General features: G+C 47.7%; 1 protein-coding gene across 5 annotated transcripts; it reads left to right on the top strand.

Annotated features, from left to right (window-relative positions):
• The first annotated feature begins 1,490 nt into the window (after positions 1 to 1,490).
• On the top strand, positions 1,491 to 26,738 carry LOC116942191 (phosphatidylinositol 4-kinase beta-like). 5 transcript variants are annotated; one of them, XM_076066774.1, is made up of 13 exons: positions 1,494 to 1,802; positions 5,281 to 5,349; positions 6,725 to 7,733; positions 12,847 to 13,077; positions 13,615 to 13,842; positions 14,121 to 14,248; positions 14,357 to 14,461; positions 16,363 to 16,486; positions 17,722 to 17,835; positions 18,337 to 18,488; positions 20,331 to 20,463; positions 21,681 to 21,801; positions 22,832 to 26,738. In XM_076066774.1, exons 2-13 carry the CDS (start codon positions 5,324 to 5,326, stop codon positions 23,011 to 23,013), a joined length of 2,553 nt encoding a protein of 850 aa, XP_075922889.1. In that variant the 5' UTR covers positions 1,494 to 1,802; positions 5,281 to 5,323; the 3' UTR covers positions 23,014 to 26,738. The 5 variants fall into 5 exon arrangements, with proteins under 5 accessions (XP_075922888.1, XP_075922889.1, XP_075922887.1 ...); XM_076066773.1 differs by lacking the exons at positions 5,281 to 5,349; positions 22,832 to 26,738 and adding an exon at positions 22,024 to 22,782 and having other exon boundaries at positions 1,491 to 1,802; XM_076066772.1 differs by lacking the exon at positions 5,281 to 5,349 and having other exon boundaries at positions 12,850 to 13,077.
• The last annotated feature ends 679 nt before the right edge of the window (positions 26,739 to 27,417 follow it).

Raw genomic sequence — 27,417 nt, 5'->3', positions numbered from 1 at the left:
GGGAATAATAGCCATTTTCTAGACTTTTGAGGCATAAGCAATTAGAAAATAACACTTACTACCCAGGAACAAAAATCATATTACATAGTGTTGTGATAGCATGTTTTGTTAGCATGTTCACCACAAGTACGTGTGGTTAATGCAGAATTCATTCCTTGCAAAAGGTTTATATTTGGTATTTGAACATCTTAACACCTTTATACTGGCAAAAAGGTCACATGATAGGGACTCCTCTACTTAGGAACATTCGACTTAGGAACTTTCAGAGATACGAACAAATCTGTCCATATGTCCAATTGCCCATTCGGACCGAGCGACGTGAGTTCAACCGCCGCGCATTAGACGTCGGTGGTGGCATCTACAGAACATGAAGAACCAGTGGCATCTACATCTGCAGGAGATTGTACAACTTTCAAAGCCATTCCCCGTGTTGAGTGTACATGCCGTACAACATGTTTAGAATCGTCAGGAGTAAAGTTGGACTTACGAACAAATTGACTTACGGATAGACCTCTGGAACCCAACTTGCTCGGAAGTGGAGAAGTCCCTCTCGACCTATGGGGGAGAGGGGTGGTGACATGGACACCGTGCAGGAAAGAAATTTCGGATGTACGCGAGGAACAGAGCGGACAATGCACTGACGACACGCAACGTGACCACGCCTCGCACTGCGTGTCAGGCGCCGGGCGGATGTGTCAACCCTCTCTCCACTAGGGGGGAGGGCAGTGAAGGAAGCGGTTGAATTTGTAAACAGACAGGAATGGGGACTTCAGCAGCAACGAGCCCTCGCTCATGCCGCTGCTGCTTAGCATACCAAATAAGTTACTGGAGAGGGGGGCTCAGTGTTTTTAACTGGGGGGCCACCACCATCACACAGGTTGAGAACCACTGGCGTAGCCTGTCTGCTGGGCTATCAGTGGGGAGCGGTAGTGTAGCGGCTATCGCTCTGCGCTACGAACCCGGCGACAACCCGAGTTCGAATCCCGCTCGCGGCCAACATCCGTGACGAAATAACTGAACCGCATTTGAGCCTCCGCGAAGTCAACTTAGCCTGGTGCGACGCGTAATTGTCAACATTGGGGAGACAAAGGCGGGCGGGCGTGGTGGTTCTGGACACAACCACCCCCTCGGCTTTGTAAGGAGGGTGCCCACTGTTGCCGTCGTCACGTGCTCTCAACAACAGCGGCACGGGGAGTCCTTTGTGTTTGGTCACGTGGCCTCTGTACGTGGTCGAGGGGGTGGTGACGTCACAGTATAATTTCCGACTTCGCTTTAACCCGCGGGGGGCGGGGGGGTTGGACCTTATCGGCGTCCGATTGGTTGATGTTAATTAGGAGGCCGCGGCGAGGGCCAATGAGCGCGGGGGTTAGGCTCGGAGTGCGAGAGAGACGGGAAGGGGGGGGACACGGGGAGACGAGGAGGAGGAGGGGAGAGACGGGGAGGAAGAGGGGAGAGACGGGTAGAGACACGGGGAGGAAGAGGGGAGAGACACGGGGAGGCAGAGGGGAGAGAGGGAGAGAGACGGGGAGACGAGGAGGAGGGGAGAGACACGGGGAGACGAGGAGGAGGGGAGAGAGACGGGGAGGAAGAGGGGAGAGACACGGGGAGACGAGGAGGAGAGAGACACGGGGAGACGAGGAGGAGGGGAGAGAGACGGGGAGACGAGGAGGGGAGAGACACGGGGAGGAAGAGGGGAGAGAGACACGGGAGACGAGGAGGAGAGAGACACGGGGAGACGAGGAGGAGGGGAGAGACGAGGAGAGGGGAGAGACACGGGGAGACAGGAGACAGCACCGGGAGAGGTGAGCGAGCGAGCTTGTGTGTGCCTAGACTTAGGCGATCTACAACATCACTTGCCAACAGCACACAGTGTGTGGACGGTGTGCGCACGCGTGTCTTCGCGGGTATTTGTGTGTGTGCATGTACAGTGCGTGTGTGCATGTACAGTGCTGTGTGCATGTACAGTGCGTGTGTGCATGTACAGTGCGCGTGTGCATGTACAGTGCTCGTGTGCATGTACAGTGCGCGTGTGTGTGTGTGGGAGCGGTGGCGTAGTGGTTGGCGCACTGTCCGACGGATCGAATATCTGAGTCGGCCATGGGTCTCTCTTAGTCCGACTCGGCCTCCAATGAGTTACCTGGTGCTGCGTGTAAACATCGCCACGAGGGATACAGTGAGTTACCTGGTGCTGTGTGTAAACATCGTCACGAGGGATACAGTGAGTTACCTGGTGCTGTGTGTTAACATCGTCACGAGGGATACAGTGAGTTACCTGGTGCTGTGTGTAAACATCGCCACGAGGGATACAGTGAGTAACCTGGTGCTGTGTGTTAACATCGTCACGAGGGATACAGTGAGTAACCTGGTGCTGTGTGTAAACATCGTCACGAGGGATACAGTGAGTTACCTGGTGCTGTGTGTAAACATCGTCACGAGGGATACAGTGAGTTACCTGGTGCTGTGTGTAAACTTCGTCACGAGGGATACAGTGAGTTACCTGGTGCTGTGTGTAAACATCGTCACGAGGGATACAGTGAGTTACCTGGTGCTGTGTGTAAACATCGTCACGAGGGATACAGTGAGTTACCTGGTGCTGTGTGTAAACATCGCCACGAGGGATACAAAGGCGGCCGGGCGTGGTGCTGACCACCCCCTCTCGTGTGCTACTCTCTAGCAGCACTTTCCCCAACAGCCTCTGTTTAAGACTATGCGAGGGATGTTTGTATATATATACGTGTATGTATTTGTGCCTAGGCGAAAGGCATTGTGTTTATTTTAGTTTTAAAACACCACGCACTTTGTGTATTAGCATCGTAGACCCTGAAGCCAAATTCTGTTGGCGACTACCGATTAAGGTGCAGTTCGGGGGGGGGGTCGCGTGTACACACGTGCCTCTCTCTCTCTCTGTGTGCCAGGAGACGCATCTTCATAGACGAATTAAGAGCTCCCCTTGGCAACTCGCTCAGGTGCTAAATGCGGTACAGTGCGCGCAACGCCGTAAAGTTATATTGTGTACAGTGCGCGTTGTACAGTGCGCTTTGTACAGTGCGGTGTGCGGCGTATTCGGTACAGTGCGGCACAACAGCGCACAGTGCGGTGGGGCGCTGCGCTTGATGACTGTTGACATTTATATTCCGCTTAGCGATGATTATAGTACAACAGTCGTGCTTCCATCATTACTACAGTGCTGTAATTATTCATTCTCAAACTGCATCTGAAATATCCTATTTAAAGGCCCAGTGCTGTGCTTTTGCTGCAGGGCTGTGGGTGTGCATCACACCGCTGTGTGTTGTGCTGTGGGTGTTGTGGGTGTGCATCACACCGCTGTGTGTTGTGCTGTGGGTGTGCATCACACAGCTGTGTGTTGTGCTGTGGGTGTTGTGGGTGTGCATCACACAGCTGTGTGTTGTGCTGTGGGTGTGCATCACACAGCTGTGTGTTGTGCTGTGGGTGTGCATCACACAGCTGTGTGTTGTGCTGTGGGTGTGCATCACACAGCTGTGTGTTGTGCTGTGTGTGTTGTGGGTGTGCATCACACAGCTGCTGTGTGTGTTGTGGGTGTGCATCACACAGCTGTGTGTTGTGTTGTGGGTGTGCATCACACAGCTGCGTGCTGTGCTGTGGGTGTGCATCACACAGCTGTGTGTTGTGCTGTGGGTGTGCATCACACAGCTGTGTGTTGTGCTGTGTTTGTTGTGGGTGTGCATCACACAGCTGCTGTGTGTGTTGTGGGTGTGCATCACACAGCTGTGTGTTGTGCTGTGGGTGTGCATCACACAGCTGCGTGCTGTGCTGTGGGTGTGCATCACACAGCTGCGTGTTGTGCTGTGTGTGTTGTGGATGTGCATCACACAGCTGAGTGCTGTGCTGTGGGTGTGCATCACACAGCTGTGTGTTGTGCTGTGGGTGTTGTGGGTGTGCATCACACCACTGTGTGCTGTGCTGTGGGTGTGCATCACACAGCTGTGTGTTGTGCTGTGTGTGTTGTGGATGTGCATCACACTGCTGTGTGTTGTGCTGTGGGTGTGCATCACACAGCTGTGTGTTGTGCTGTGTGTGTTGTGGGTGTGCATCACACAGCTGTGTGTTGTGCTGTGGATGTGCATCACACAGCTGCGTGTTGTGCTGTGTGTGTTGTGGATGTGCATCACACAGCTGTGTGTTGTGCTGTGGGTGTGCATCACACAGCTGCGTGCTGTGCTTGTGCTGCAGTGGGGGGGAGGCAGATTGTGAGTGTTCGTGGGGATGGGGCCTTAACTTCGGCTGCTCTGCACAGTCGTGGGACGTGCGGTGTTGCTGCTGGGGTCAAACGCAGCACATCTCAGGTACCCCATGGTTGGCCGCAGAACGCGAATAAAGCGATAAGGCTTCGGGGAATTTAAATCAAGCATTAGTAAGCTCAGATTAACACATTTGTGTACAGGGTTCATTGCCATGTGTCGAGATTCATAATCTGCTTCCTGTGGTCATGGCTGCCTCCACATAAAATCTGTTCACGCAATTCGCTTTGGTTTTATGTACCAACGTTGCCCTCTAGAAGTGTCAGGGTTTAAACTCTACACAACTGGGTCAGAGTTCCAATGTGTTGTTTCCTCTCTAAGGAATGTTATGGCGGTGCACTCAGTATGACGTTTGCGTTGCTAGTGGAGGGATGACATCAGCGCTGTTAAAATGTGCTGCAGAGAAAAGCGGTTATCATAAAATATATTCAAAGATACTCTTTGGTTCTATTCGGTAAAGTCACGTAGGTAAAAAATAAAACAACAAGATGCTTCTGAATGCAACTCTTCATTCTAACTGGTTTAATTAAATAAGGAAACACGCAATTCAGTGGCCTTTAGCCAAGCAGTAGCCTGCTGAAAGTGTGTTTTAATATTTAGCAATGTAGGAATTTATTATTTTGAAAAAAAAATCTTTACATTTTTTTAATAATAAAAAAATCCGCAATGTTAAATTAACCAATGGATAGAGGCCTCCCCACGCCATATCGGTCATGTGCATGTTCTGGCTATACTTCACCATGTAGGTCAATGCGGATTGAAGTGGGAGGGGTGGAAGCGGAGAGAGGGGCCGCCTCTGATATCACTGCCGACTGGTGCTCGCTGTGGCCGGGAATCAAACTCACGGCACCAAGTTCATAGCGCAACAGACCCCGTCGCTTCGAATATAATTGCATGTTGTTTAGCAAGTGGGTGATTTTGGATATGCTGAAACACAGTCGGCTACCCATGTTCATAACATGCCAGTGCTGTACTCATTCCAGAATGTCCACTTTGACAGCTCATGACATCTATGGAGATGCACCACCATTAGTTACCTCGAAATGGTTCTTTACAGATTTGCTCAGCGGTACGCGAACTAATCTCGTGATTACATCGCCAAGCCACATTTGTAACATTACTCTCTATCAGCTGTTAACTTGAATTATTTAAATGCCGATGTTCAATATATATCCTGGCACACATACATCCTCAGCGTTCGTGCAGGACAGGTAGTGGAAACATAACCGGTGATTCTGGGAAGATCTGGCACTGCTTACTGCTGGTTTAACCCGACCACCTGATGCCATGCCTCTGTGTACACATACTTACCCTAAGTGCTCAGCGCTTTGCCAAGGATTACTTACATTCAACCTCATGTCCAGATTTCCTATTTCAGTTGAAACAATCCAAATTAATTTTGGATTTAAAGCTTTCGTGGCTGCAAGGATTCATCTTCTTTGGTTCTTTCGGTAAAGTCACGTAGAATGAGAATAAAATAATAAATTGATAAAATAAAATAACACAATAAAATTCTCACAACGTTTCGGCCACAACACAAGCAGCCTTCATCAGGTGAAGGGACGACAGTCTCGTTCCCTTCAGTCTCGTCCCTTCACCTGATGAAGGCCGCTTGTGTTGTGGCCGAAACGTCGTGAGAATATTATTGTGTTATTTTATTTTATCAATTTATTATTTTATTCTCATTCTACGTGACTTTACCGAAAGAACCAAAGAAGATGAATTCAAATTAATATTTTGCTGACGTAATCTGTGCAATACAGGGATATTGTGATGAGAGATCAATATATCTGGTGCAGTAATGTGCACCTTCCCAGAATACTGTTCACATAATTACTGTGAAATTTGATGCAGGTTTCGTAGCTCAACCGTTACTCTAACTTTAAACCTGTTGGGTAATGTGGTTAACAGATTTTACGTGCAGGTCTTATTTGAAGCCGCAATATGAAGTGCTACTTTGCTATATTTAAATATACAAGGCAACTCGCCAGCTTTTATTCAACAACCGACTCTGCTAATAAGACTCAAATATTTAAACTTGTTTCTACTTTGCCTGTTTAAACTAATTGCTGCTCAATAACAGTCCAAAGGTTTATTGACTCAAATGCCAGTGTATTTGTATGTGGAGAGACGCATGCTTTATGCGTAGATGTTTTAGTATTTATTGCAAAAATGCTTACTTTAATTTTGTTGGCTTAGTTTATTTTTGTTGATGATTATTATGAACTTACAAACTATACTATGGAGAGAGGTGAAACCGGATGTAAGATTTTTAATATCACTAAACTGTTAATGACACACTTTCTCTTAAAATGTACATTCTAACAAACTATTTTATACTTGCTTTGTACACGATTGAAAATATTGATATTGGTCAATGATGCCCAAAAATATCCACGTGTTGTACATTGTGTGAGTATTAGCCCTACCTTTTTTTTTGCCAGAAAACATTCAAGGGGGGGGATGGAGTGCGAAGTTCCCGCAGTTTGTGGCGAGCCCAATGAAGCGGCTGTGAAGCAGTCAAATGGCGAGAATCCCGGCTACACCTACGCTCCCTCCTGCGCAACGCGGCCCTCGCTCGGCTGCATCCTGGAAAGTGCCACTCCCCCCATCATCGACTTGGAAGTGGCAGAAAAGACCTGCCAGAAAGTCCTGGAGAGTCTTAAATTCAAGCAGACCGACCAAAGCGTGGACAAAAAGCAAGATGACATTTTTATTTTGGACGCCGCCGAGTGTTCGGACTGTTTGGATGGGATCGCCGGGTCAGAAGGTCTCGACCTTAAAAAGGAACAGGAAACGGGTGTTCCACGCAACGGACAGATGAAGGATGCGGGATGCAGCCGCGTTACACCCGGCGTCCGGAAACACAAGGCCGTCTCCTCGGCCTCGAAGCAGTCGCTGCTGCTGCGCCTCTTTGAGTCGAAGTTGTTCGACGTCTCCATGGCGATTTCATACTTGCACAGCTCCAAGGAGCCGGGGGTACAGGCCTACCTTGGCAACAAGCTGTTCAGTTTCCCCGCGGACGCCACCGACTTCTACCTGCCACAGCTGCTGACGATGTACCTGCACGGCGCCGAGGAGGCCGGCGATGCCATCAAGCCGTACCTGGTCCACCGGTGCCGGCGCAGTCCGGACTTCGCCCTGCGCTGCGCCTGGTTGCTGGGCGCCTACTCGGCGGATGGGCAGCCGTCGTCACGGCAGAAGCATTCGCGCGGCACCAAGCTCCGGCGCCTCATCCTGTCGGACGAGCTGGTCCCTGCCACCCCGGCGCCGTCGGCTCCGCCGCACCAGCTGCTGGCGGCGTCCGCGCGGGCCAAGCTGCGCGCCGCCGCCGTGTCGCCCGGCAAGCGCACGCACCAGCGCTCCAAGTCGGACGCCACGAGCAGCTGCATCCAGGCCGACGGGCTGCGCCGCACGTCCAGCATTCCCCGCGTGGAGGCGCAGCACGACGAGGTGAGGCCGGAGTCGCGGTGGCATTGATCACGTCGGCGTGGAGCAGTGCCGTGCTCCATTGGAGGCAGTTGTGGACATCTTACATTCATGTTCTGGCCAAACTGACTATTTGCGCTATTTCGAAATATTCTGTCAAGGGGAAGCCGGATAGATATAGATAAATGTCATTTATTTCAGCAGGAAGGGGCCAATGAGCTGCTCGGCTCAAACAAGTCCACTTGCAGATGCCAGACTCCTTCCTTAATGAGTGATGCGATGCTGTCCACAGGTGTGCTCATAACACCGCACCGGCTAGGATCATTTGAGTTCAATCAAATGTGTTAAGGTTATTGCAGCTGAGCTTTAATAATGTTCATAATGCTTTTATTATAATGCATTGCACGTCTATGTTATTTTAGTGTCAATACATTTGAGTGGGTTCATCATGCTCGGCCGTAATCAGTCCACTGCTGGATGAAGGCCCGCCCAAGCTGTGGCCATCTATTCGTCATTCAGAGTCTCTTCCAAGAGTAGCCCATCATTCAATTCACAAGTCAATTTCTCGTTACTTTGTAAGGGTCCAGTTGGTATGCCCAGCGTCTTAAATTGCATAGAGCTTAAAACCCCAATCCCTTTATCGTCATCATGAAATTTTACGTATATACTGATGAGGGCCCATTTTAAGCAGTCGGTTTATTTTACAGGTGAAATCTGGCTGAAATACAGTAGGGAACTGCATGGCTATCACAAAGCTTGTACAAAAAAAATGAAAATGAAAAGTACAAATTCAAACAGTACAATTAAACAATTTGCACTGAGTTGTAATTCACTGATGGCATAGCCACGCAGAGCTACACCTTATCAGAAAAAGAACAACAAAATATTCCCTTCTAGAGTATAGTCAAGGGAATAGATTTCCTGCTTGGTGTAGTGCAACCTAAAAGATGGTCAATTCTGTGCACGTACATGGGTATCCCGTGGCTTAGGGTGGTGTGAGGCCACAGCCATTGATTTACCTTCATCCTCAATAGGTTGAGCTCACCTTTGCTGCTCTATATCAGGTACGGCTCCTACAATTAGCAACGTGATTTATATTTTTCCCAAAAAAATCACAACCATTACTAGATGTGGCCGCGGTGGGCACTGTAAAAAAAAAACCCTGACCAAGTAATTTTTTTTGCGATAATCAAAATAGATTTTATTTCAGGCCGTAACCTGCACGTGATTGATCGGGTTTCCACTCATTTGTCTGCACAGACAGGTGCTGGCTATTTACACAGTTAGGTTAATGTGGGAACACACAAAATGAATTACTTGACTGATTGCAAGTGCGTTGTTTTCACATGTGGTGAACCCCGTGGTGTGGCACACTGTGAGACCCTGTGGCGTGGCACGGCACATTGTGAGACCCCGTGGTGTGGCACACTGTGAGACCCCATGGTGTGGTACAATGTGAGGACCCGGTGGTGTGGCACACTGTGACCCCGTGGTGTGGCACGCTGTGTGACCCCATGGTGTGGCACACTGTGTGACCCCGTGGTGTGGCATGCTGTGTGACCCCGTGGTGTGGCACAATGTGACCTCGTGGTGTGGCACGCTGTGAGACCCCGTGGTGTGGCACACTGTGTGACCCCGTGGTGTGGCACGCTGTGAGACCCCGTGGTGTGGCACACTGTGACCCCGTGGTGTGGTACACTGTGACCCCGTGGTGTGGCACAATGTGACCCCGTGGTGTGGCACAATGTGACCCCGTGGTGTGGCACACTGTGAGACCCCGTGGTGTGGCACACTGTGACCCCGTGGTGTGGTACACTGTGACCCCGTGGTGTGGCACACTGTGACCCCGTGGTGTGGCACAATGTGACCCCGTGGTGTGGCACAATGTGACCCCGTGGTGTGGCACGCTGTGAGACCCCGTGGTGTGGCACACTGTGAGACCCCATGGTGTGGTACAATGTGTGACCCCGTGGTGTGGCATGCTGTGAGACCCCATGGTGTGGTACAATGTAAGGACCCCGTGGTGTGACACACTGTGTGACCCCGTGGTGTGGCACACTGTGAGACCCCGTGGTGTACACTGTGAGACCCCGTGGTGTGGCACACTGTGACCCCGTGGTGTGGCACACTGTGTGACCCCGTGGTGTGGTACATTGTGAGACCCCGTGGTGTGGCACGCTGTGAGACCCCGTGGTGTGGCACGCTGTGAGACCCCGTGGTGTGGCACGCTGTGAGACCCCGTGGTGTGGCACGCTGTGAGACCCCGTGGTGTGGCACGCTGTGAGACCCCGTGGTGTGGCACGCTGTGAGACCCCGTGGTGTGGCACGCTGTGTGACTCCGTGGTGTGGCACGCTGTGTGACCCCGTGGTGTGGCACGCTGTGAGACCCCGTGGTGTGGCACGTGGTGTGGCACGCTGTGAGACCCCGTGGTGTTGCACGCTGTGTGACCCCGTGGTGTGGCACGCTGTGAGACCCCGTGGTGTGGCACGCTGTGAGACCCCGTGGTGTGGCACGCTGTGTGACTCCGTGGTGTGGCATGCTGTGAGACCCCGTGGTGTGGCACGTGGTGTGGCACGCTGTGGTTCCCCGTGGTGTGGCACGCTGTGTGACCCCGTGGTGTGACACGCTGTGTGACCCCGTGGTGTGGCACGCTGTGTGACCCCGTGGTGTGGCACGCTGTGAGACCCCGTGGTGTGGCACGTGGTGTGGCACGCTGTGTGACCCCGTGGTGTGGCACAATGTGAGGACCCGGTGGTGTGGCACACTGTGACCCCGTGGTGTGGCACACTGTGTGACCCCGTGGTGTGGCACACTGTGTGACCCCGTGGTGTGGCACGCTGTGTGACTCCGTGGTGTGGCACACTGTGTGACCCCATGGTGTTGCACGCTGTGAGATCTGACGGCGGCGTATTGGCGCAATCGAGGACTTGAACTCTGACATTTTTAAAGCGCTGTACTCTTTTTTCCATCAGTCCTATTTGCTGCCAGGGTAAAGGTCAAATAATTTCACTATCTCACATCCCTTATCGGATAGTTAAACATTGTAGGTATTGTCTCTGTTCTAAATTACATCACAGGGCAAGGAGCGAACGCGATGATAACTGTCCATTTCGACTCAGGGAATTCACTATACTTTTCAACATTTAATGTACAGTATTTACTCTCTCGCCAAGTGGCACTGTAGCTGAGTGCTTAACTCTTCAGCGGAAGCTCATGAGTTCAAATCCTGCTCAGGGTAATGCGCAGCCCATCCGGTATCGATAAAATGACGAACACTCGGTAGTAATTAAACAGCGTTGGGTGCCTTGCAGAGAGACTGCACACTGCCGTAGGAATGTGTCATTTCTACCACTGGCTCAGGTCTGCCAAAACATACGAGCTGCTCCCTAAATGCATTAAGCACGGAGATGCTTTTCACTTGTTTGATTATCTCATGTAGTAACTCGCACACCTATCGACATTTGGGGTGTGGGGTTGAATTGAGGAAGCGTTAGAGCAGGGGATGACATGGACTGGCCCTATCTGCTCAAGGGTAGAAGTGTCTCCGTAGGCTCCACATGTGGGGTTTGGCTATAATTAGACATCCCACTGAGCATGTGGCTCTCACTAATGCATGGTGCCAGTGATTCGTGATTGCAATTTGAGAAATGCTGAAAATCTCCAGCCCCGCCTCGTGCTCCTCTTTACACGGCGGCTATGAGGTTGAAGCTTTGTTTTGGATAAGAAAAACATTGTTTCCTTCACACTCCCTGTTATAAGTTAGTGGAACGAATGGATTCTATCGTTCACTCATTTCTCGCGTAAAAATATCTGAGACTGTTTGTTGTGAACTTGTGCGAATGAGTTGCCTTTGTCTGTGAGATATAATTTCCACAGCATCTGCGTTTAAATTATCCTTGCAGACTTAAGACATTTAAAATGCCCTGTGTGCCTTTTACAAAATAACATTAATAGTTTAATCCACAAAGAATGATTGGCTCTTTTATTGAGCTGTTGCTGTTTGTGTAGATGATTACACAAAGTAATAAACTAGTTTCTATTAAACCGAGATAGAACAATGACTGACGTGCTGGTCTGAGAGGAACATCGGACACATTGTGAGTGTGACTGCATTGGCATTGTTGCACAAGCGCCAATGGCGATGCAGTCATATAACACTGCCTTGAAAAGGACAAGTTCATAATAGGCACACAGTTTGGGGCAGTGCTCCTTCACAGGCCATACCCGCAGTGAGGACAACACATATATTCCTGTCTAAATGTTGACGTACATAGTATAGCTTTCATGCAGTAATGTAGCTTTCAACATTGTTTTGTTTGAACTTGGTTGTATTTTTATTTAAAGCTTTCGTGACTGCAGGGATTCATATTCTTGGCTCTTTCGGTAAAGTCACGTAGAAGGGAAACAATACATTTTCTTGCTGTGGTTTTCACACCTGATGATGATTGCTTGTGTTGCAGTTGAAACGTCGTGTGAATTTTATTGTTTTTTTATATTTTTATTGTTTCCCTTCTACGTGACTTTACTGAAAGAACCAAGAATTTGGTTGTATTTGTGCAAGTTTTTGCAAAGGTTCTGTGTACAGCAAAGAACTGCACATTTGTATGAATGTGGATTTGGGTCTCTGAAATGAAATGTTTTCTAGCAGAGGATGGTCTCTTGAATGAGCTTCACAAACAGCACTGAGTGCAGTACAGCAGCATCGTACATAATTTATTACGAACCGTCAGGGTGGATTTGGGGTGTTACATGGCAAATGACCACTTCACAAAACAAACTATTGTTTGAGAGATTCTATACATTGGTGGACTTAAACGTTATACATGTTTCTGCATTGTCTAAACACACCCTTGTTTGTTTATTTATTATTAACTTTATATCACTCGCAATCAAACAACACGCATCTAAAACAATATTTTGGAATCTACAGTTAGAGCAAAACTGTATGCATATGAATTTCAAGTAACCGGTTGTCACACACATGATAAGATATTTTAAACCGTGGGCGCGAAATCCATTTGAATCCAAATCATCGCGCACCCATTTTTTAAAGCGTTGCGCGTTGGCCATCGACAGCGCTGAGCAGGGCTGTCCGCATGACGCTCGCGCTGCCCGTTGGCCTGTGTGCGCGTGCAGCAGACGGCCCGTCTCGCCCCGGAGCGCGAGTTCATCAAGTCGCTGATGGCCATTGGCAAGCGGCTGGCCACGCTGCCCACGCGCGAGCAGAAGACGCAGCGTCTCATCGCCGAGCTCTCGCTGCTCAACCTGTCGCTGCCCGCACGCGTCTGGCTGCCCACGGCCGTGAGCGCGCACCACATCGTGCGTCTGCCGCACACCCAGGCCGTCGTGCTCAACTCCAAGGACAAGGTAAGCGAGCGCGGATCCGCTCTCGCACAGTGCGATGACGAGCGCGTCTCGTTGAGGTGTCGTGAAACATATACTAAACTAATTAACTGTAAGTGTTTTTATTTTCGTAGTCTTCTGGCTTACTGACGTAAAAACATTTTAATGTTGCTTTTTGTATTAAAAAAAATCCCAGCAACACGCAAAACCCATTCTGGATTATTGGTCACAGGTTTGAGAGGTTGCATGGTTGGATTCCATCTCCCGGCGAGGCCGTTGAAACAACGGTCGAGTTTGTCAAATCCTCACGAGTTTGTCCATCCCGCAGTATAAAATAGAAAACCGCTGTTTGTCGAATGGCAGGTTGCGCTTGCTGGTGTCGAGTGCAGGCACGCCCGCCCACCTCTTCCAGCGCGTCTTGTCGACGTGTAAGATACCCTCGAGAGAGTTTGCTTGAGTTGAGGCCCCTCTTCCACCAACAGTGGTGTGAGCGAGCAGTCGCGGTCACACTGCACCTTTACGCTGTATCACGATTACCCTGTGCGTTGCTTGTCGGGGCAGGCCCCGTACCTGATCTACGTGGAGGTGCTGGAGTGCGAGGACCTGGAGATGTCGGCGGTGCCCACGCGCATCCCCGAGGCGCGGATCCGCGTGTCGCGCTCCGAGGAGAACCTGCCCGACTGCTTCGTGGCCGGGGAGGCCCCGAGAACCGGCAGCTTCACGGCACACAACCCCGACCCCGACGAGGAGGCCTGGTCCCAGGACGACATCGCCGACCTGCAGGTGGAGGTGTGTGGCTCGAGTCTGCGCCCCGTTTGCACGCACGCATCCAGTTTTGCGAATCCACGGCTGGATGAGGTCAGCACAAGTCGTTAGTCCTGAGTGCCGATTTATTATGCCATGCTGGTCGGTACGGGTTGGGAAAGGTGAGGAGCATCGACGATGGGACATAGAAGTACAGAACAGCAATGGATTTTACTGCGCTGACTTTGCACACAAATGCACACGCATTAAGTATAGATCTCTCCCACATTAAGCTCTTCAAATGCTCTTATTGTAATTCCCAGCAACCTGAGATCCACAAGTCGGACAAGTCTACCAACAGTAGTGACACCATCTCACAGTTCTCTGTGGACAGCATCACAAGCCTGGACAGCAAGGCCGAGCCTGCCTACTTCCTGGCTGGGGACATCAGGTGCCGACCACACTCATCCTTTCAGTTTCCTGGCTAGAAGCGATGTTTAGATGGTGATGGGATGGGTGTGTACGCATTCGAAAAGGCAGTGTCCAATTGTCATTGCAGGCGGCGCCTGTCAGAGCAGCTAAACCTTCCAGCGACACAATTCCGCCGAGACCCAGAGGACCCCTCTGCCGCTGCCCTCAAGGAGCCCTGGAAGGAGAAAGTCAGGTGCAGGTCACATGACACTCACGTCGCACTCGCGTGGCACGCACTACACTCGCATCACACTCGCATCACACTTACGTCGCACTCACGCCACACTCGCATCGCAATCACGTGGCACAAGTGTTGTGCCCCCATCGCACGTGCATCTTTGCCCACCTTGTTTCCGCAAGGACCCTTCGTAGCTAAGCCTTTGTACTTGCTAAACCTCTTATAAACCTCTCGTGAGCTGCTTTTCCATGCTGCCCTAGAGTTGTTTCTAAGATAAGCACATGAACAAAAAAAGTGAGCCTTATTAACAATAATAATATAATATAATTCTGCTATATAGCATCCTCTTATTCGTGAAGCCTAATTTCTACATAGACAGCTGATCAAAGTTCATTTTGTTTGCGTCCTCTCGAGGATTCGTTGGAGTTAAAAGAAACATGTGCGTCGCACGTGTTGCAGGCGCCAAATGCATTGGCGGGGCACAGCTGGGGGGTGGTTGGGGGTGGGGTGGGGTGGTCTGGCTCTAAAAATAATAAAAACAAACACTGGCCACGCCGCCCACGGCCGAGAAATGCCACCTTGGGCACAATTTCTCCCTTGTAACTTTTCTCGGTAATAGCTACAGCCCGATATCGTGGACCTTAGGAAGCGTATGTCGCTCGCAGAGATACACTGGAGGTCGTCGTAGAGTAACGGAGTAATTGTTTTCCTGCGTGTGTTCCTCATTATCCACCCAGTAAGAGTGATGTAGCTTTCACTAAATACAGATGTAATTATTCACTCGCAAACTTCACATTTAAGTTTCCACCAGGAGCTGCAGATGTAGAGTAATGACAAAGGCATTCCAACCGGCAGGTAATAAATACAGGCATTAGTTTAATATATATGCTTCTTCTGCTTTGTGTGGCAGCATTGCAGAAGGGAATTTGTTTTTCATGCAAATCCCGTGTGTAATGACAGGTAAATCGGCAAAAAATTCTAGGTTGCATTTTCACCACATTGACACTTGAAAGGCATCATACATTTCTAACCTTGTTATTTAAATGTACGTAATTGGCTTATGTACATTCACTTTAATAGTGAATTTGTCATTGCGTGTAGCTGTTGGTAATTCACGACTGTAAGCCGTTTCCTTTAGGCGTCGGATGTCTGCGTAGGGGAACATGGCTGAACTTAGTATTTCATTCAGGCACATGTCGTGGTGAAACTCCACTGCGAGTAAGCCGAGGCAATATGTGTAATCATTATGTTCTTGATTGCTTTCTAAATGTTGCAAAAGGACAAAGGTAAAGGTGCAGCCCCGCCAATGTCTTACGCCTCTGATGGCAGAAGGGCCTCCACGAGAGAAGCAGCTCGAGATGGCTCTTTCACAGGGTATTTGTGGTCCTATTCTTGCATGCTGGCCAAGACATCATGGAAGAGGTGGCAGCACCCACACTTTGCCCCACCGTACGCACCCTGCCAGTCATCTGTGGTCGTACCCCTTTCTGCTTTTGAGTGAAGAGTGCGGGGATTTCAACAGCTGTGCCAGGGGAATGAGCTGAACCAGTGACCTCTGTACTGCATGCCCAGTGTGCTCACCATTACATGATGGCAGCATTTCCAGAAATGATGTACTTCAGTGTTCATCATTACAAGGCCCACATGCCATTGGCGGACCCCAGTGGCCTTTAGTGCCGCCCACAGAGTGAAAACACCCTCCCATCGTCATTGTGCTGTCAAACCCCAGTGGTTTCAAATGTGTAGCGGCCCTCACACTGATGTCTTAATGGCGAAAGTGGCCCCCCTCTGAAAATTAGTGAAGAGCACTGATGTACTTCATCTAAATGTTCCAGCATGTTGTGTGGATGTTTGTAACGTGCTATCCTGTGTGTGTGTGTGTGTTTAAAGTCTATTCTTCTTGCTTGGGTTTGCAGGCGTATCAGGGAAACTTCCCCTTACGGCCACTTCCCCAACTGGAAGCTGCTGTCGGTGATTGTCAAGTGTGGCGACGACCTGCGGCAGGAGCTGCTCGCGTACCAGTTCCTGCGGCAGCTTCAGGTACGTGCCGTCGACGCCGCTCCACCCCGCTCGCCCTCCTGGGTTCATGGGCGTCCTAGCTCTGAAATCCGTAGGGCGGGGCTCAAGAAATAGACCCTCAGTCCTGTGGTTTGCGCATCCCCAGGGAGTCCCATTGTTATTCGAAAGGGTTTTGACTTGGGAAATATGAAAAGGAAAACGTGTGTTGAATTGCCAAATATAAACATTTAAGTTCCTACATATTTAGAGTTATGCGCGCACCCCCTTAGCTCTCAATTCTCAAGGCCACGATGTGTTGATGACGATACCAGTTATTTGGTCAAGGCTATAATGGAGCCAACGGCACGATATCCCCCCCCCCACCCCTCCCTTCTGCCGGGTCACGAGTCTTTTTTAGCCACACATAAAAGGCGGTCTCTGGTTGAATGACTTTGGAAACCCTGCAATACATTATTCCACTCTGCAAGCCCTGCTGTAGACGAGGCAACGTTATGATCTGCTGTTAAAGCAGTAGATCATATCTGTTTATTGCCTTGCTGACAAAACCGGGGAGCCTTCAGCATCTGCTGGGTTAGCTTCATTGAGACTGTCCAAGCACCGTGTGGCACTGCTCACTTGACAGACTCAACATTGCCCATTCATCCTTTTCACCTGGGAGGTCACTTTATACAAAAGTGGTACATTCATGCACGGATATTCTTCCCTTGCCTTTATCCATGGCACCCTTGGGGTATGGGATTATTGTAAGACAGAAATGTATTCAAGCACGTGTTGTGCTGTGCGTTTTGGAATATATCCAAACCCCGCAGCGGTTGCAGATTACATTGTGTGATTATTAAAATATGGTGGATGGCACCAAAAGCAAAATCTTTTTTTTACCGTAATTTTGTCCGTACAGGGTTAATTTGTTGATAATTTTATTAAAAATACAAGAAGCATCCAGAGAATAGATTTTCAGTTAGCGGGAATTACATTTTTTCAAAATTGCATCTCCAAATTTCTATATTTATGTGCAGATAGCGAGGTGGGCAAAATATATCACACACATGAAATCTGTCTGCACACCAGGAGGCATGTCAATCAGTAGAGACTCTGATGTGAGATTACCAGGAATAGCTCGTAAGCTGTTTGTATTTCCTCATTCATAAGTATGGCTCACTTGATTTCAAGACTATTTTTGCGACCTCTCGTAATCTGATGTGGTTGACATGAAGAATTCCTGCTCGTGTGTATATGTTGCTATGTTGGCTGTGCAGTCTGTGTGGGAGCAGGAGAGGGTGCCGCTGTGGCTGAAGCCCTATAAGATCCTGGTGACATCAGCTGACAGTGGGATGATCGAGCCCATCCTCAACGCCGTCTCTATCCACCAGGTGAGTTACGCCCGGCCTGCGGGTGAAGAGATTTACATTTCAGCAGTGACTGGCTGCCTGTAGTCACTGCTGCCGTCTGTATTCAGAGCCTTAAATGGACTTGCTCCTCCCTACATGCATGAGCTCCTTCAGCCATATGTTCCATCAAGATCACTAAGATCCTCAGATTGTGCATTGCTCACTGTCATCACAGTCTCCAGGCTTCACACTTGGAGGTGACGGTGCCTTTACATTTGCGGCACCTAAACTCTGGAATTCCTTACCCTTCGAGGTCAAGACTTCCGAGGCTACAATTTTTCAAATCTCGACCGGAAACATATCTGTTTAAAATTACTGTTTCTCTCAGTTACTTTCAAACGTCTTTCTCACTTTTGCTTTCCTTGATTTATGTTAAAATATATCCGCCTTTCCATGCAAAGCGCCCTGGGAACGATTATTTAAGGGCATTTTGTAAATTTAAATTATTATTAATTATTATTATGCCACTCCCCGCGCACGCAGGTGAAGAAGCAGTCCCAGCTGTCGCTGCTCGAGTACTTCCTGCAGGAGCATGGCAGCCCCAACACGGAGGGCTTCCTCACTGCTCAGCGCCACTTTGTGGAGAGCTGTGCCGCCTACTGCCTCATCTGCTATATCCTGCAGGTCAAGGACAGGTGGGTGTGTGCCACCCTGCCGAGTAGCTGGCATACACCAGAGTGGGCAGCAGCAGCAGCAGCTTATTTTTCCATTTTAGCCATTTTGACTCTTAGAGGGTGGTCGGAAATGTCAACACTGCACTCTGTTCACTTTTACTTTTGTTTTTCCCCAATTTAACTTGAACGTTCTATTTGGTGTTGTCTCACGAGACAAAGTGCCAATTCAGAATGCTTGCAGAGCAGTGCAGCCTACAGCTAGCTGCCTGTGAGATGCCTTAAAGTGGGCTCTGGGCCACGCAATAGGAGCCTGCACTCTCTCACCAGCACTGCCACTGACAGTAATGTTCATTGCATGACAGTCAAGCAGATGGTTTTCATTCTCAGAGCTGGAAGTTTGCCATATTAAGTGATAGTTTTTTTTCTGTGCAGTCATTGGTGCCTGGTATACCACTCTGTTGGAAGTCTACAGTGGAAAAATAAAGTGTTTTTTTTATGTAATGAGACCCCCGTCATACACGCTACACAGCTACACAGTGTAGTCACAAATAATACGGCGACTTTCAAATCTGAAGCGAGAAACGACCCTCTGGGTGGCACGTGTCCCCACGGGAAAAGCACCTTGTGTGTTCATCACCAACGGCTCCGTGGGTTAATTCCAACGCGTTAATTACTAACGGCTCTGGCACGGTTGGACTGGCGGCGTCTATGTTGGTAGAGTTTAAATCTCGGCACCGCAGTTAGCGGGCGTTTGTAATGAGAGCCCTCACTCTCCAAGGGGGAGGCAGTGGCATTTGCAGTGTGCGGGTTCACATTCCTGTGGGTACATGATGTCATTGTTGTGCAACTTGCAGGATATTTATTGTAGCCAAAGCAAGATTTTGCTGAAAGATGCAGTTCTTGTGTTTGAATTGCCATTTTTCACCTAACCGAATTAAATATGTACATTTCCCAAATGCTCTTGTAGCTCATGATCATGTAGTTAAATATTAGTTTACATCATTATTGTAAAAATCATAATTTAGAGCTGAAGGTACCTTTATAAGCACGATTACGTTATGTTATGTTATTTTCGCTTTCTCCTCCCCCACAAAGATCTACACCATTATCGATTCATCAAAATCTATGGCAAATTGAAGCAGGCTCTCTGGTACCAACACAATTTCGAGCATGATCATTTAATGCCTTTCAGAGTTGGCAGTTAGGCAGCAGTATTATTGCGCACAATGTCACAGTACACCAAAGCAGGAATGCAGAATGACTGATCCAACAGTATTTTGTTTTTATCACTTTATTTTGATGTTATTCAAGTATTTGTTTTGCACTGCCATGCATTTTTGGATTTACAGTAAAATCTTTCCAAGAAAGGCAACTTGAAAATAAGTAAATACATTTGCAACATTTAAGTAAACCAAAATGTCCTGGAATACTGTTCACGGGCTACTGTTCACAGGCTACTGTCACGGGCTACGGGTCAAGGGCTAATTAGGCTTGGAGAATAAAGAAGTTGTGCATTCGATCCACATGCATTTGTATCATCATCATCACCAGACATTCTCAGTCCACTGCTGGATGAAGGCTATTTTAAGCCGTCGCCATCGTGAATGTTCCGGACTGCCACAAACAATACTGGAAAAGGCTTTCCGCCAAATTAGTCCGGTTTAGAGAAGTTTTCATGTATGTCGTCATTTTGCGATATGTAATATAAAGCATACCTTGCACAAGATTCTTGTTGGCTTGAAAAATAAATCGCGTGACAAATGATGGTACAGTTGATTTATTATTGATGATTTTTACTTTTGTAAATTTTTTCCATTGAATAATAACTCAGCGTCGTGGCGTGTGCCTTTCGCTGGCTGGCAGGCACAATGGAAACATCCTCCTCGACTCCGAGGGACACATCATCCACATCGACTTTGGCTTCATCCTCTCGAACTCCCCGCGCAACCTGGGCTTTGAGACCTCCGCCTTTAAACTCACCGCGGAGTTTGTGGAGGTGAGGCTCGTAGAATTGCCACAGTCATGACCTGTAGTCTAGTTTTACATTATGAACGTTCATGCTGTGGTTCATTAATGTCACTGAATCACCCTTTGTAGGCATGTGTGCCTGTCTTGTGCACAGAAAAGTAGGACCGTAACGATTTGACCCCCTGGTGTTTCGATGAATCACATCGGTCTGTTTAGATTCTTGTATCATCGTAGTCAAGCGGAGTAATTTGTTTGTATTATTCCACGCTATGAACGTAGTAATGGATTATACAAGACTTGGGATGTTTCTGGTTCTCCATCCCACGAGGTGCCACTCCCGTTATGTGGTCTTCCTCGGGTTTCCGATGAAAGCCCTGTGCAAGGGTTGTCCTCTTTCCATGTCACTTTCCGAGGGAAGCCTTGGGCCCCGACTGCCATAGGGGGGAGCTACAGGACTCTTGGAGCCTTCTCTGCCTGGGCTTGGCAAGGTTCTCAATGTTTCGTGATGGGCACTTGCAATATTTTCTGCTGCTCGTTGATAATATTTGGTCTGGACATATTTCAGGTAAAGCGTTTTTAGAGTTTGTTCCAGTCTGCACAACAACTGCCCTCATTTTATTTATTAGTGTTCCATTCTGTACGTGCAATTTGTAACTTTTGCTGTTTTGTAATCATTGTTTCTCAGATGATAGTTGGTGCTTTTACATTTTAAGTAATACTATTATTCTCAAAGTATTTGGATGATACTTAAATAATTTATTACAATTATGGTAAAACCTCAGATAGGACTGGGTAAACAAGTTTAATCACAAATAGGAGGGAACTCTCGTGCGTAGATAGTTTAAATTTCCCGCTAACTGCGAACGTATGAAAATCAATCTAACAGAAACACACAAACCCTATAAATCATTGTTGACATTTAATGGAACGGAAAGTTAAATCCCTACAAATATCTACAATGAATAATATTCTAAGTTTTAATACACTTACTATACTGTGAAGTCTATGAGATACAGTAAATAAAATACGGACCAAAATAACACAACCTGGCTTAGGCGTCCTCTGGATCAACTCAGCCTAAAATGAGTGCCTGTTGTGGTATGTCGGCATCAGTGCTCGGGAGATTAAGGTGACCTGGGTTTGATCATTCCACCCCCATGTCTGCCTTGCCACCCTTAGAACAACACTTCCCATATCAGTTAATCCTCACAAATAATTGTACGATTGTCATGCGCGTGCGTGCAGGTGATGGGTGGACCAGACAGTGACATGTTCAACTATTACAAGCTGCTCATGCTACAGGGGCTGATTGCTGCTCGCAAGCACATGGAGCGAGTGGTCCAGATTGTGGAGATCATGCAGCAGGGTGAGACCCAGCAACACATGCCACTGTTATGTTTTCGTCTATTATTCTGCGTGTTTGCCAAGGAAAACCTCGCAGAGTCTCAAGATTCTCTTTCAAGAGGGTCCTGCCAAGTGTTCGCAGCAGAGGGAGATGTAACTTTGCGTAATTCCAATTGAGTAATGTCCAGGTAATTTCTCAGCATTGGGACGTTTAGCCAAAACAATGAGCATGTGTCTTTTTTAGATATGGGAGGCAAATCAAAGAACCCAGAGGAAACCCATGCCGAACAGAGGCGGAACATACACACTCTACATTGGAAGGTGTCCGAGCCGGGACTCGAACCCAGGTTCATATTGCTGTGAGGCACAAGTGTTACCACTGTGTGGTGTGTCAGCCTCACCCCAGCCTCAGTGTATAGTTGCATTATTGTGGTAATGCTTAATATGAATCTAATCTAAATTGTGAAAGTAATGGCTATAGATTAGCATAGAGCACTGTTGTGGTTGTACTGACGTGTGTTTGACTGCTGTTTTTGTGTCTGTGCGCATTGTTTACATACGTGTTTGTGTGTATGCTGTTGTATGTAATGCTTTGTTAAAGCCTCCTGAAATGCAGTTGCATTTAGATGCTGCTTAAAACAATTATTGTTGTGTCATTATGGATGTGCACTTTGATACTTGTCTATGATTAGTGAGAGTGGGCAAATTATAATTCCAAGAATGTTACAACATGAGTACCCACATTGTTATATAATTATCAAAGCACATATATATGTTTTTCATTGTTAATATCATAAAGCCAGCCAGGAATTGTACATTGCTAGCCTTAATATGCGATTACTAACACCACTTTCCCCAACAGTCGTGAGTCCACAACAGAGAATGTCTTGTGCGTATATATAGCTCTCTTATCGTGTGCGTGTGCTGTTGTCTTTGTATTATGTTGTGGAGGGGAGGCAATGCAGCGGTTAGCGCGTTGCGCTACGAACCCGTTGACCCGCGTTTGATTCCTGCATCGCGCGTCTTGTTTTGTGTGCATGTTTTGCACTCAGGCTCGCAGCTGCCGTGCTTCCACGGAGCCAGCACCATCAGGCAGCTCAAGGAGCGCTTCCACGTGAGCCTCACGGAGGAACAGCTGCAGTCGACCATCGAGCAGATGGTGGAGGGCAGCATGCGCTCCCTCACCACGCGCCTCTACGATGGCTTCCAGTACATCACCAACGGCATCATGTGACAGCCGCCCGCCGCCTGTCGGCCTGGCACGCGTGTGACACTTCCATTCTCTCCGTCTGCCTGCTCGCCCTGGCTGCATACGGCACTATCACCACGCGAACCAAATTCGGCGAGGGTCTGGGGTTCGTGATTACCACTGTTGGTTACATCCACAATGGTAAACACTGCTTATTGCAGGAATTCCTCAAACAAATTTGTTTATTCTTTCATCTGCCTGCTAAGGGGTTGACCCAAGCTGCTTTGCAGAGGAAAACAGATTTGTCAGTTTCCAAGTAGCATTTCGAATCCGGAAGGAGGAGATCGTGATGTGTACAAGGATAATATGCGGACCATAAAGAAATGTGAATTAGTGGCATAATCATTGCAGAATTCCTACATTTGTTTAATATCATCAGCTCGGTACGTAATTGCAATCCAAACATCATCCGCAAACTTATATCAAAACCCGCGCTTGTGAAATGAATCTTGCGGCACGGAGTGCACGTGAGTGAACTCTGTGGCCATGTGTGCGTGCCTGGCATCTCCTACCCCTGCGCGCGAGCTCTCCGCCACATTCCCCCCTCCCCCATGGGCCTCATTGGGTGTCCTGCTCCTGTGAGGTTCTACTGAATGAAGAGGAGCAGCTGTCACGGCCGTGTTGGGTGGAGGGAATAGCTCCGCTGTCAACTCAAAAAATGCTAAATGTGTAAATAGACTGTGCTTGTGTGTGATCGTATTCACACTTGAGTATCCTCTAGAGACTGCCTCGTGGATTCTGCTGTTACCCAGTTTTAACCGTTTCTTGCTCTCTCTGGGTTATCGGCAGGTGGATGTTTACAGATCGGCGAGCTTCAGCTTGTTCAGTGCTTCTCGACTTGTCTGATCTGCGTTATTTTCCCATCGGTTTCCCAGTGCAGAAATGAACTCTCCTAAAATTGTATAGCCTCACCTGATGAATAGACTGTTCGATATTGCTTCTAGAGGAATTGGGCACGTTGCTTTTAATAACCCAGCTGGTAAAGTATTGTACCAAAAGCATGTGCTGCACACATGTACATAGCATTAATTGTAGTGACCTCCATTGTGCTTTGTTAATGGGGTTGATGTAGTTCCTGCTGCACTTTAACCATCCCCAGTCGTTATTTCTGGGTTGCAGATTTCGTCTATATTCTTTGTGAAGCCTGTCTTCAACAAGCCTTTGTAAAAACATGTACAGATAGACAAGTCGGTCGCTATTTAGTTTGACAATTATGATGTCCGTATGCTAGCTATAAAGCACCAACAAATATATAATACGACAATGTCAGATCTCTTTTACAAAGGGTAATGTGTGTACATCACATTTGTGACGAGATTTCCTAACCGTTCACGAGTCTTTGGGATGTAATTGCATGTGTGTCATTGCTCTACAATGTCTATAGTCCATTAATGAACGCATGACCATATAAGTTGTACCTGCTGGTTAATGACAGTCCTTTCGCATTAAATGATGGCATTTTAGGCAGTTGCAAAAACGTACGCGGCATCAATACCCCATTAGCTGGATCCTGGAATGAGGTAAGGCCAGGAACAAGGTTAATATATTTTCAAATTAAGCGTACACCAGTGAGAATTACTAAGTTCTCTGCTATCCTTCATTCATAGACTTCCATGTTCAATTAAAACAATATAAATAAGATACACATGCAGACCACTTTCTAGATGTGCCCAGCTATACCATGTAAGAAATTACCACCCCAAATACATTGGCCCTGTTTCTACAAAATCTTGATAGAAACTTCCATTTGCTAACACATGACTTAAGGCCACATTTTCGTTTTGAGTGTCCGACAGCTGAAATAACGTTGACACCCGACTTTAATCAATGAGCCACGTGCCATTGTCTCAGGCCAATGGTTAAGCAACTATTCCGGCACTGCGTCAGGCATGCCAGGTGACATTCCCGCAGCTGCAGTTCCGTGTGGCTGGTCATGGCGTGCGGAGGCTGCGGTGAATCGTGCCAGGTTATTATTCACCTGGGTGCAAGCTGTGTATGGGTCAAGATGTAAACAAGAAGAAGCGCTCGGGACTTGCACAGGAACCTTGACGGTGGGAGAGCCCAGAATGTTACCTTTTGAATTGTAATCAATCGCAGGCTATTTATACCGCATCCTATTGATTCCAAGTGATTACGTGCAACTCTAAATCGATTAGTGCAAATTCTGTTTTTCCTCTTTTTTTAAAGGAGACGCTTTGGGCTTGTTTCCATTTGGAATCATATGATGCCTGAAGTCAGTACAATTATTCAGAATCAGTAAGAATTTAAAATTGACTACATACTTGTCATTAGATTCACTTAGAATAAACATTTAATTGACTCGTGCTTAAAAGGTAAGACAAACACAGCTATACACCTGATTAAATATTTCGAAATGTAAATGTCTCATTTCATTGCCACCGTGAATGCAATTGCACAATCTTTAGCCTGGGTAATGTCCACAATTTACAATATTCGTTCTTAGCGCCCTTCATTGTAAATGTTTACTGGACTGGAAACTGCAGAAGAGAGGCCTGATGAGTCGATTGTTTTGTGTTGAACAGTATTATGGAACTAATGTGTATAAGTGTGTACGGCGCTTTTTTCATGTGATGCACGCGTGCGTGTCAGGTGACGATCGTGAAGTTTTATACCGTATATGAATGGCTAGAAAACATAGAATACCTATGGGTGTTCTGTTGTAGAAATGTGTGCGATGACTTTAAGTTCAGTCGTGTGTCTATGCTGAAATATGCAATGGGGCAACTGCTCATCTTTGTTGACAGCTCTAAACCACGGTAATTCTACATTCACATGCCAGGGGCCATTTCATCGACCGTGTGATTGCTTCAGATCAATTTAATCCCGACGGAGATTTCAACCCTCATCGGGCTTGCGAGCAGAGTTGCTCTCACAGCAACACCTACATGGGCAGTACATTAAGGGGCCTGATCATTGGAGCAACCCCATTGCTGGTGATTAGTGAAAAATGATAAATGGTGAAGAAAGTGCACATTCTATAGTGAAGTGCAATTGTTAAGTCATTTCGCATTTGACAAGTATTTTCTTGTAACCAAGTACGATTTAAAATATGCATTGCCTAGTTTTACATGAGGAAAAAAAAGTTAAGAATAGCAAACAAGCATTAGGAATATTGTAAAATGTCACAACATATGGTGTCTGTGGTTTATAACATTTCACTTGCCCTGATGTGTTATTTTATAACTTCAGTGAGTTTTGTCAGTGGTTGGGACTGTGATGGTAGATTTCAAAGCCGAGGGCTCACACTTAGTGTGCCCCCTCCGGCCAAATCCAGCCGTTAGATTGCTTCCAGTGTCAACACGTCCACGAAGCGATTTAAATTGCACTCCACAAATCCTCGCGCTTGGCCACATTTGCCGTAAAGTGGCTGTGTCAATGCCATCGGGAAATGTATGTAACTTGTCCTGGGGGATTGTAATGCATTTCCAAATGACGCCAAAAGCTGGAATGGTGCAGGAGAGTGACGAAGCAAAGGATTGCGTCACATCTTGGCCTCATAACCCTCTCCACTCCCAGTTCCACATTTGCCAACTGAAAGGTGATGTTTCATGTGGGACGCTGGACTGAATGTGGGTTACAGAGTGTAAAGTTGGAGAACCACTTGCTACTGATCTGTGAACATCCACGTAAAAGATGGTGGTTAAACCCTTTACAAGACTCCGGCACAATACAATTTTCACTAAACTGTTGACTTGTGTTGCGTCTTCTATTATAACCAGGCAAACGGATGAGTAATCGGTGTGCTTGCGTGGCAGACGGGCTAAATACAGGAATACAACTAAGGAGAAAGATGAAATGAGACTTGGTGGGAATGGAGAAAGCTGACGGAGCGAGGCGAGACCTGAAAGCGAAAAGGAACACGCTGGCAAAGATCTATGAAGAGAAGATCAAATGAAAGACAGAAACGTGCCACAGTGCCATGGGGTGGAACTTACCACCAGGGGCGGTCCTTCATTGAAAGCCCCGTTTTACAGCTTAAAAGTCATTTTACGGCGTGACTTTAGACTGGTTTGCAACGGTAAACATGTAAGAGGATTACCGTAAAAGCACAGCGAAATTCAGCAATAACAATGAAAAGGTGATATGATATTGATAAAGTAGCATCCAGTCACGAGCACACTTGGCAAATGGCAATTTTAAGTCCTATGGTTTTGAGAGCAACTTCGAGCAGTGAATCCTCGTTTTTTTCATGGTAAAAACGGAGGCATAGACAGATGACAGAAAGTGTTGAAAACGAATCATGAATACGAAGCAAAGGCAATAATTTAACAAGCAGAGTAATATTAGCATTCCCCAAGGCGACGCTGCGCAGTTGGTGGCGTGATGGTCTTTGATGCAGGCAAACCCACGTTGGAATCCCACAACTGA

Source organism: Petromyzon marinus, chromosome 13 (assembly GCF_048934315.1).
Source record: "Petromyzon marinus isolate PM22_M1 ecotype Great Lakes invasive population chromosome 13, UKy_Petmar_22M1.pri1.0, whole genome shotgun sequence".
NCBI classification, from domain to species: domain Eukaryota; kingdom Metazoa; phylum Chordata; class Hyperoartia; order Petromyzontiformes; family Petromyzontidae; genus Petromyzon; species Petromyzon marinus.
The sequence above is the reverse complement of the archived record's forward strand: the minus strand, read 5'-3'. Positions and strand labels throughout refer to the sequence as shown.

Bases quoted from the DNA above. Each gene is read 5' to 3' on its own strand.
- LOC116942191 (XM_076066774.1), top strand. From the start codon at position 5,324: ATGGTTCTTTACAGATTTGCTCAGCG. The intron at 14,249-14,356 runs GTGCCGACCACA...TTGTCATTGCAG, and splicing joins TTCCTGGCTGGGGACATCAG to GCGGCGCCTGTCAGAGCAGC. The intron at 20,464-21,680 runs GTGAGGCTCGTA...GCGTGCGTGCAG, and splicing joins TCACCGCGGAGTTTGTGGAG to GTGATGGGTGGACCAGACAG.